This window comes from Labeo rohita, chromosome 18 (genome assembly GCF_022985175.1).
Source record: "Labeo rohita strain BAU-BD-2019 chromosome 18, IGBB_LRoh.1.0, whole genome shotgun sequence".
Classification (NCBI taxonomy): Eukaryota; Metazoa; Chordata; class Actinopteri; order Cypriniformes; family Cyprinidae; genus Labeo; species Labeo rohita.
In genome coordinates, this window is record NC_066886.1 from 14,092,778 (window position 1) to 14,103,787 (window position 11,010).

The 11,010-nt window shown below is 37.9% G+C and overlaps 1 protein-coding gene across 4 annotated transcripts in view; it reads left to right on the top strand.

The window, feature by feature from the left end:
* Nucleotides 1-10,734, top strand: part of carmil2 (capping protein regulator and myosin 1 linker 2) — a 59,529-nt gene extending 48,795 nt beyond the window's left edge. For 2 of the 4 annotated variants that reach the window (XM_051135313.1, XM_051135316.1), the window contains 7 exons: nucleotides 1,738-1,842; nucleotides 2,667-2,703; nucleotides 3,723-3,791; nucleotides 4,748-5,086; nucleotides 8,508-8,615; nucleotides 10,042-10,146; nucleotides 10,356-10,734. In XM_051135313.1, the coding sequence (XP_050991270.1) occupies nucleotides 1,738-1,842; nucleotides 2,667-2,703; nucleotides 3,723-3,791; nucleotides 4,748-5,086; nucleotides 8,508-8,615; nucleotides 10,042-10,146; nucleotides 10,356-10,570 (978 nt within the window). In that variant the 3' untranslated portion in view covers nucleotides 10,571-10,734. The remainder of the gene's footprint in view (nucleotides 1-1,737; nucleotides 1,843-2,666; nucleotides 2,704-3,722; nucleotides 3,792-4,747; nucleotides 5,087-8,507; nucleotides 8,616-10,041; nucleotides 10,147-10,355) is intronic. The other 2 variants (XM_051135314.1, XM_051135315.1) reach the window with 2 other exon arrangements.
* The last annotated feature ends 276 nt before the right edge of the window (nucleotides 10,735-11,010 follow it).

Below are 11,010 nucleotides of genomic sequence, written 5' to 3' on the forward strand. Positions count from 1 at the left end.
ACAAAAACAAATTAATATACTTTTTAACCATAAATGCTCATCTTGCACTAGCTCTGTGATGCACGTCTGTGACTTCACTCATTGCGCAATCACGTTGGAAAGGTCACATGTGGTTGGTCCTTCGTCTGTGTACTTCGATTCAAAACGGTAGGGTAGGCCGAAAAACTCATCTCATTTTCTCTTCCAATTTCAAAACTGTCCAACATTGTTTTTCATCTTTTTTGTAAAGGGTGTTTGACTTTCTTTGCACGTTCGCTTTTTAAACACTGGGTCGGTACCATAGACTGTAAAAAAAAATATGGACGTAGTGTCCGTGACATCACCCGTAGGTTTCTGAAGAGCATTTTTTAAGCTCTTATTGGGTGGGAGTCGGCTGTCGCCATGTTGGAATCGCGTCACTGCACGTCACTCCCGGATAATCGAAAATGGGCAAAGAGGTGTCAGACCATGGGCAAAAAAATGGGCAAAGACAGCTATATAGACCAAAACCACTTTTTGTACCAGGCTGTAAACATATTTTTTTCTGCTGTAAAGTTGGGCATTTTAACATGGGGAGTCTATGGCATTGACTCCTTTTTGGAGCCAGTCTCTAGCGGCCAGTCGATGAATTGCAGTGTAAGTCACTTCCGTGTTGGTTTCAATAGAGAGAGCGGGAGGTTGCTGCTTGGTTGGTACTTTTGCCTACGTCACGCATTAACTTTTCCAATGTGTAATGCATGAAGTTGTGGGCACATTTGTGGTTAAAAAGTATATAAATATTTATTTATTTTAAAAAAAGGACATGTTTTTGCTAGTTAACACCCTTATTTCTCAGCTGGGATCATGTAGAGCCCTTTGAAGCTGCAGTGAAACTGCAATTTGGACCTTCAACCCATTGGCCACTATTAAAGTCACTATATGGAGAAAAATCCTGGAATATATTCCTCAAAAACCTTAATTTCTTTGCGACTGAAGAAAGAAAGACATAAACATCTTGGATGTCAGGGGGGTGAGCAAATCCTTTAACAGTATTGTTGATATATAACATAAATTTTCTGTTTTCAGATATTTTCTAAGTGCATTTTGAGTAAATATTGTGTAAAAAGCATTCATTTAAGCCAATAAAATAAAAGTACTGTGGCAATACCACGTTATCAGTGGTGCCCTGATACTTTGATATATACCGTATCATGGTAGTGATTGTTTACAGTGTTCATGTACACACAAACAAAACCATGGTCTTACTATGGTGCATGTACAAAACTACATGGCTGTACAACCATGGTAGGTTTTTGTTGCTCTGACAGCATATGTTGAGTCACTTTATGTGTGATCTGCATTTCTTTTGTCACATTTTCTTGTTTGCAGATCAGTCTGTGACGTTGTTGACCGAGACTGTTGTTACTCTATATATAAATGTGTCAGAAGTGCAGTTGTCACAGTGTGAATATGGGTGTGATTTAATATCAGCACATGTAAAAGACTGTACAAACACGATGCTGAAATTGTTCATAATATGATTTCTGTCAGCTAATACTGAAAACAGTGAGTCAGTACAAAATAGTTTGGTCGCTGATCCAAAATCCCTCTGGATGAGAGGGCGCCGTCAGGTTTAGAGGTTCCTATTGACTATTTAATGTATGGCTGACTTCACTTCCTAGTGCTCTGAAAGCTCCTAGAATAAATATTGATAGAAATGTTGCTTGTGCTGTTTGTACAAAAATATTCTAAAAGGCAATTTTTCGGGTCACTGTTTAGAAACATGCCTCAGAGAGCTCGTCCAGCTTTGAACAACGTCTCCATGTCATGCTTCACCGCATGGGAGTCACCAAAACATCTCCTACTGACACCAAACAGAGCCAGGTATGTTTGGGCATTTCATGCTTCCAGTTTTCTTTTTACAGATATTAGATCCTTGCTACTTGTCATTTGAAAAACATACAGTCAAACCAAAATTTATTCAGACACCTTCAACATTTCTCACATTATCACAGTTTATTCACTATAGTTTAGAAAATGGTAATAAAATATGACAACAACTCAGAGTTGATAATGTCAGATAACTTTGATAGAAAGGTGTGTAATGGATTACAATCAACTGTTAGTATGACAATATTTACACAACTATCAATACTTTGTTGACCCATTACCAAGCAGTGCTTAATTTTGTTCAGTCTGTGGTGTAGAAAGTTCGCATTAGCAATTAAAGAAAAACCACTTAAGAAAAACATGGTCAGGTCAGTGTGTCTGAATAATTTTTGGTCCCAAATTTTACTGGTAGTCCACTATATGGAGAATTTTTGGGTGTAATGTCAGAGTTTACTTATTTTGCTATCCTCACTTACATAAATTAACTATAGTGTCCTGCACTCACTAGTAAAAATATTGAAAAAATTATATCTGGTGTCTGAATAATTTGTGGTTTGACTGATAACGCAAATTGATTGAACAACTCTGTTCTCTGAAGACCTTTTAAACTTTATTAATGGTCATAAATAATTTACTGTTATTGGAAAGGCCTTATATCAGGCAAAAACACCTTGCCCCAGTGATATTTGCTTACTCTGCTAAAACCGCAGTATCAAAATGATCTCTTATTCTTTACACGAGAAGGGGTTTGGATGAATTAGAGATTATACACTTACTTCACTAGGCATTTAATTTAAACCAGTTTTATCCTCTTACAGAGCAAGGATGAGGAGCTGAGGAAAGCCAACTCTGAGGGTAAGACACATTTCTCAGCTACAGCATGTAGATCTCCAAGCTGGGATGTGAGAATTTGCCGCATTGGTAGTGCTGCGTCAGCACATCAGTGTTTTGACAGTGGTGATCTCAGTGTTTCTGCTTTGGGGTTTTAGGTGTGCCTGCTAGACAGTCACATGATAGTGTGGCCTATGCGTGCTTAGGTAACAATTTAAACAGTATATTTTATTTGTGAACTTATGTTCAGCTATTCTTTTTAATAATCAACTTTTTTCAGTCACTCAAAGCTCGGAAAAATTTGCTCACGGACACTGAGATTGACCACCGATCATGGTTTCAGGCCATTTTAAGTCTTATTTTGACAGTGTGTGAGTTGTTTACTTACTTTCTTAAATTAGTCTTCCAATAAACGCCATTATATTGTTAATTCAGGCTGATTCATAAGAGGCAGAATTTATCGCATGAACAAATCACAGCCGATCATAACCAGTCGTATCCAGTTATATCGTGATGGAGGCATTGCCTCCGTGACTTTCCCCCGTTCATTCTCAGTTACCCCCCACCAAACCCACCGAATGCTTTATGCGGTCTGTTAAAACATGTTAAAAGGCAAGAGAGGCATGGATTCCCACTGTAACTTTACCTGCTGGTGTTGTTGTTGGACAAAATTGAGTGATTTATATACTTTTTAATGTTATATTTTGTAGTACTGGCATTGCTCTATTTTTGTACTATGAATTTTTTCTCATCCCATATTTTGAGGAGACACTGCCTCCCTTGCCTCCTCGGAGGAAACACCGACCATATGTCTGCACATAATGCTATGATTAAAACAAGCGAACAGTAAGAATACCTTGCAGCACTGTGTTAAATCCAATTTAAAGGCAGTTTTACTGTCTGCAGGTTCAGCCATAAAATCCTTTTCCTTAAGCTATTTGCAGTGTATTTATGCTTATATGTTAGCACAGCTCAGGATGTATTTCTTGTGCAGCATTTTTGCCATTTTCTCTGTTATTGAATACACTGTGTTTGCTTTTTAGGGGCGATACTTGACAAACCTGAGCCACCGCCAACATTTATGAAACCCCGCACAATGTCCACCTCATCAGGTAAGAAAGGAATCACCCAGTTTTAGTCATTTTTATCATAGCAAGGCACAAGTTATGATGCAGCGTAGTGACAGGGCGATGCAGGGCGAGGTTCTACCCATCAGTTGTCGGTTGTAACAAAAGAAAGTCAAACGTTTACATACACTTTGCAGAATCTGCAAAATGTTAACTGTATGATTTTGAGATGCATCTTTTTACACTGAGGACAACTAACGGATTCATATGCAACTATTACAGAAGGTTCAAACACTCACTGATGCTCCAGAAGGAAGTCCGATGCATTAAGAGCATTAAGAATTTGAAGATCAGAGTAAATTTCTTTTTTGGGAAAGATGTAGGTATCTTCTGTAGCTTCTGAAGGGCAGTACTAAATGAAAAAAATATGATATCTAGGCAAAATAAGAAAAATGTACATCTTTATTCTGTTCAAAAGTTTACACCCCTGGCTTGTTATGCATAATTTTTCCTTCTGGAGCATCAGTGAGCGTTTGAACCTTCTGTAATAGTTGCATATAAGTCATTGTTGGAATTCAAAATCAAATACAAAAAATGCTGAAAACCAAAGAATTTGTGGGACCTGAAGGATTTTTAAACTTCTAAACAAAAAGCACAGCTATTAAGAATCAAGTGTATATGAACTTTTGAATGGGGTTGAATTTTTATAAATTCAACTCTTGTGGACTATATGTAAATGTATTTTATGTGAAATATCTTATTCGGGTCAGTACTAAATAAAAAATAACATGCATTTTGTATGATCCCTCTTATTTTGGTAAAATAACATTTTGCATATTCTGCAAGGTGTATGTAAACTTTTGACTTCAACCGTACATCAACAGAGAGAAGATCTCAAAGATTGACTTGACATTTTGATTAAGGTCAAAAAAGGAAACATCAGTGGATGAACTGTTCACAATAAGATAACATGCATTTAGAAAATACTTTATTTTCTCCAGACACCAGGCGGCCAACCCGAGTACCCCAGAGTGTTACGGACTTCCACCGTACAGAAAGGCCACTACTTCCAGAGCGTCCCATAGGCCCGTTGCCCCCTAAACCGGCCATGAAGCCCATTCTACTTCCTGGTAGTGAGGCAGCACGGACGGCCACACCCAGTCCCAAGCTTCCCAGCCCCTCTCAGGATGGTCAGGCAGAGGTTTCCGAGACCCAACCTCAGGAGAAAGAGCCTCCAACCCCATCTCCCCGTAAAGAGACGCCCCCAGCTCCCTCACCACGGAGGATTCTGAGAACGGATATCAGAGAGCGTTCAGAGAGAGCACAATCCGTCACTGAAGGTTTGCCTCCCTGTCAGTCTTGTGGGGTTGATGGGGCCCTTTTTTACATAATATGCTATTCTAAATTTGTTTTTAAAGAGGCCACTGTCTTTTTTAATTATTTTGTACGGTTCTCTGAGGTCCACTTTACAGAAAAAAATATCATAAAGTATTTTTTGTCCTGTTTTTAAGTCCCCTCATCCGAACGCTGTTAGAATAGGCGTGGCGAATTGTAGGATCAGAAATAAAAGCCCACTGCTATGATTGGCTAACAGTTGTTTATGCTTGATAGCCTACATCCTTCATAGATGGATGCTGCTGTGATTTAGGTTAAAAGCACATAAATACTCAGTACATATCAAACGATCTCTAATACATTGTCTTGTGAAAGTGTTCATACCTCTTAATTTTTTGTCCACGTTTTATGTTGCTGCCTTGTGTAAATTGCTTTAAATTATGTTTTTCCTACATCAATCTACACTTCATACAACATAATGACAAAGCAAAAACAGAACTGTCACAACTTCATAAATGTATTAAAATAAGTACATTGCATAAGTATTCATACCCTTAACTCAGTACTTAGTTGAAGAACCTTTACAGCCTCATGTCTTTTTGGTTATGATGTGACAAGATTTGCAAATCAGCAGTTGGCAATTATCTGCTATTCTTCTCCTCACCTCTTCACCTCAAGCTCTGTCAGGTTGGTTAGTGGCAGACGCACATTTTCAAGTTTCTCCAGAAATGTCTGATTGGGTTCAAGCCCAGGCTTTGGCTGGGGCACTCAAGGACATTCACAGAGTTGTCGATAATCCTTCTGGCCAGACCTAGCTTCAGAATGCTCTGGGTTTTCTCAATATTTTGGTGCATTGAGCATTTTCTTCTCTGACGAGTCCTTCAGTCCCTGCCACTGAAAAACAGCCCCACAACATGAGGCTGTTATTACCATACTTTACTGTTAGAATGCTACTGTGCAGGTGATGATCCCTGGTTTACTTCAAACATGGTGCTTGGAATTGAGGGTCATCAGACCAGGGAATTTTGTTTTTCACAGTCTGAGAGTCCTAGGTGTTTTTTTTTTTGTTGTTTTTTGTAAATTTCAAGTGTGTTTTCATTTGTCTTCACTGAGGAGAGGATTGAGTCTTGCCACACCTCTGTAAAGCCCAGACTGGTGGAGTATTGCAGTGATGTTTGTCCTTCTGTAAGTTTCTTTTATCTCCATATATGATCATGGAGCTCAACTTGCATGACCATCAGATTTTTGGTCACCATTCTAACCAAAGTCCTTCTTCATCAATTGCTGTTTGGCCAGGCCAGCTTTAGGAAGAGTCCTGGTTGTTTCAAACTTCTTTCATTAAGGGTTTCAGAGAGTACATGCTTCTATGAACCTGCAGCAGAATTTTTTTCTGAACTCTTCCCCAGATGTGTGGCTTGATGCAGTCCTGTTTCTGAGCTCTACAGGCAGTTTTTTGACTTCAGGGCTTGGTTTTTGCTCCGATATGCATTTTTAGCTGTTAGACCTTTTATTAAGATGTGTGTCTTTCTAAATTATACCCATTCAGTTGAATTTACAACAGGTTAATGCCGCTCAAGTGTAGTAACATCTACAAGCAATATGAATGCTCATGAGCTAAATTTCAGCTGTCTCAGATAAGGGTATGAATACTTATGCAATGGAATCATTTAAATGTTTTATTAAAAAAAATTGCAAAGATGTTAAAAAAAGCATGTTTTTTGCTTTGCCATTATGGAGTGTAAATTTATGTGAAAGAAAAAGTAATTTAAAGCAGTTTAACATTAGGCAGCAACATAAAACGTGAAAAAAATGAAGGGGTATGAATACTTTCGCAAGACACCGTAACAGACAAAGCAATAATAACCACGTAATATAAACAGTTACTCACACTTGTGTGGTGTGACATTAATGTCTTTTAATTGTCTGTTCCACATCAGAACCCCTAAAATATAGCACATCATCAGTTCTTTTTAGTGAATCAGAAACACGCAGCACAACCAGTTTAGTATGATTCTCAAAACGAATGACTCCTATATTTGCAAACAGTAAAGGTGTTGTCTGGTGGCAGAAAAAGACAGTTTTCAAGTAGCAGTTTATAGAAGCCATGGAATAACAGAATTAAAAAAGGTACATCCCTGGTGAAAAAACCAGCATATGCTGGTAGATATGTTTTGATGCTGGAATGCTGGATAGGTGGGTTTTGATGCTGGTTTAAGCTGGTCCTTAGCTGGTTTATGCTGGTCCTTTGCAGGCTGTAGCTTGTAGGGCTAAAACAATATTTCACATATGAACTGCGTATGTGAATATTATGTAGACCTATTGTTTAAATAAAATGTATGCTTTAAAAGTAGATTAATCATAGCAGTTTCACCCATTAGTCTGTCTGCGCTTAGCTTCAAATGTCGTCTTTGACAACAGTATTCTATAACAATTATTTGCATTCTGATTCTGACATCCAAATGCACAACAATACTTTTTCTCTTATTCCATGGATTTTACCCGTTTCCGTCTACTTGTTACCAGTGTTTTTCTGCCACCACAATGCGCAAATCTGCAAGTGACGTAACTCTACGACTCCAAATTGGTCCATGAGTCAGTTCTTTTGAAGAAAAATTAAAGATGACAAGTCACATGTCTGATTTTTTTGATCATCCCTTTAATTAACTGACAGCCTATCTATCTTCTGTTCTGTTTGTTATTTTCACTTTGCACTTCGTGCATGCACTCACGCTCAGCCTCTATGATATCCATCACTGTCTAAACAAATTTATAATGCTAAAGTAGGGCCACATAATGACTCAACTAGTGTCTGTTTTCATTCAACACATCCCTCGATGGCCGATCTCAAAGCTCTCAGAGTCTGCCAGCTTATCCAGGGCTCTGCCGAACACAATTCAGTTAGCCCTGTCCCATCAGTCATGTAATTCAATGCTTTCTGAGGGCGATGCAGCAAATGGGCTCTGATGAAAATGCATTCATTCTTTGAGTGTTGGTCCAAAATACTGTTTGTAGCTCCAAATGTTATCTTAGCGCAATAACCACATAGCTGAGAATATGAATATTGTGATAACGTGATAAGCTGAACATCCCCTGGCGGTATCAAGTGTTGTGTAAGTGTCAGCGTTTTCTGTGGACAGTGGGCAGTCTGACATTTTTTTTTTTCATTCAAGTTCCACCCTACGTCCATACATCCACATATGTGATATTAATATCACATATGGCACAGTGGTAGCTCATACACCCATGACATAAAGGGTCACAGGTTTGAATCCTGACTGTGTTGTTTCCCAATTTCCCTCATTTCCACTGTCAGTCCTCCCTGTCCTATTTAATAAAAGGCATAAAACAGCCACAAAGACCCTGTGCTGTATTGTGTTCATGTCTTTTATAAGAACGGACACAGTCTGACCGTATTTCCTCTCATAGAGACCCTCCCTATACCAAGGCCCCGCATGAAGCCCTCTCCCCAGCGCCGTGCCGTGTCTGTCCACGAGGACTCTCTCCTCCAACACGCCGCCATGCTTGACCCTGAGGGTGAGCCTCTGATGTCTCATACCTGTCACTCACAATATGTCAGCTGCATTCACGTGTTTCTAAACAGCGCTCTGAATAATCCTACTCATGTAACATGACAGCGATGTTTTGAAGACGATGTGCTGATATTATTGCTAGTCAGGTATTATTAGGAGGATAGATATTCTCGTACTAGTGAGGATTTTATTTTTCCAAGTTTTTGGACTCAACTAGCATGTACACTACCATAGAAATGTTAGTGCTCATTATGGCTGGATTTATTTGATTAAAAATGGTAAAAAGCTGAATTTTCAGCTTCAGCAGCCATTACTCCAGTGTCTCATAGTCCTTCAGAAATCATTCTAATATGCTGATTTGTTGCTCAAGAAATATTTCTTATTATTATCAATGTTTAAACAGTTGCTGCTTAATATTTTTGTGCACGCTGTGATCAGTCTTTTGGTAAGTTACTCTCAAAAAGGAAATAATCACAAGCTACACTACCAGTCAAAGTTTTTTGTACAGTAAGTTTTTTATCTGCTCACCAAGCCTCCATTTCTTTGATCCAAAGTCCAGCAAAAACAGTAACGTTTTGAAATATTTTTACTATTTAAAATAACTGTTTTCTATTTGAATATATTTTAAAATGTAATTTATTCTTGTGATTTCAAAGCTGAATTTTTAGTATCGTTCTTCTATTCTGATTTGCTGTTAAAAAAACATTTATTATGCTGAAAACAGCTGAGTAGAATTTTTTTTAGGTTTCTTTGGTGAATAGAAAGTTTGGAAGAAAAGCATTTATCTGAAATAGAAATCTTTTGTAATCAAAATCATCACTTTTGATCAATTTAAAGCATCCTTGCTAAATAAAAGTATTAATTGCTATCATTTCTTCCCCCAAAAACGTAATTATGAAAAAACCCATACTGACTCCAAGCTTTTGAATGGTATAGTGTATAATGATCTTTGGATCTTTCTATTCGTCAAAGAATCCTGAAAAAATATACTTTGTTTTAAATACTGATAATATTAATAAATGTTTCTTGAACAGCAAATTAGTGTATTAGAATGATTTCTGAAGGATCACTGAAGACTGGAGAAATGATGCTAAAATTCAGATTTGATCACAGGAATAAAATACGTTTTAAAATATATTCAAATAGAAAGAAGTTATTTCAAATAGTAAAACTATTTCACAATATTACTGCTTTTGCTGTACTTTGTATCAAATAAATGCAGGCTTGGTGAGCAGAAAAGACTTCTTTTGAAAACATTAAAAAACTTTTGACTGGTGGTGTATATGAATTCGAAGCTAAAAGACACATTTCAAAAGCTAAAACAAGAGAAATCCTTTCTCTTTGTAATGGTTGCTGTTTTGTTCTAAAAGCAAAAAATCTACTATGTGTCACTTTTCAATGATGGCAGTTGTTATTATGGCCTCTTTTAGAGCTAAAGGCTGCGCTGCCAAGACGGCAGAGGTCACCGGGGCGGAAGAGAGTGAACCTGGGAGATCTGACGCCCTGCTCAGAGGATTTACCAGAGGGTGAGGAAGGTGAGTGGAGGAAGAGATTAACTCTACTCCAACACCATGAGAAGAATATACCTATATAGTATCTATCTGTACAACTTTAATATGATTATAGTCTATAGTTTCAATAGTCTACAGATATTTGTGCACCAAACTCTTTATATATGAGATATTACATATACAGTTTGTGCAGTATTTGCATTCGACATCTTACCCATCATGTGCATTCACAGTGAAATCTGGGGAGAAGGAAGATGGCACTGGACAGGTCGATGAGACGGACAGCACAACAGTCACATACAGCCAATCAGAGCAGAGCCCATCCGGGCTCAGCGAGCAAGTGACCAACCAGGAGAGGGGGGAGACAGTCTCAGAGGAGCACACAACGCAGGGAGAAACATCAGACCAAAGAACTGAATCCCCCTCACCTGAGACACACATGGACTGACCCTGCGCAAATCTATTTTCTATCATGTGTACCTTTGCCTTGCACGCCAGATTATGTACAAAAGAATGAATTATGAACAAATGCGTTTTAAAAAAACAAAACAAAAGAGTAAATCGATACCTATACTTGTTAATAATTATTAAAAGGTGAATTCTGTTGTGTCATTACGAGTCCTGGCTTTTTCATGGATGCAAACATGCTTGTCTTGCCTCAACTCGAAAGATGTTTGTCAACAAAAAATTAGGGATTTGATTATTTTGATTAATTTAAAGAGATAGTTCACCCACAAAAAAAAAAATAAATAAATAAAAAAACACTGAAGAAGGCTGGTAAAACAAAAGAAAACAATAAAAAAAAAAAAAGTTGATGGTAACCACTGACTTCATCCACCTTATTCTTCAATGCAGAAGCTTAAGATTTCCGGTTCATTAGCCATAGGG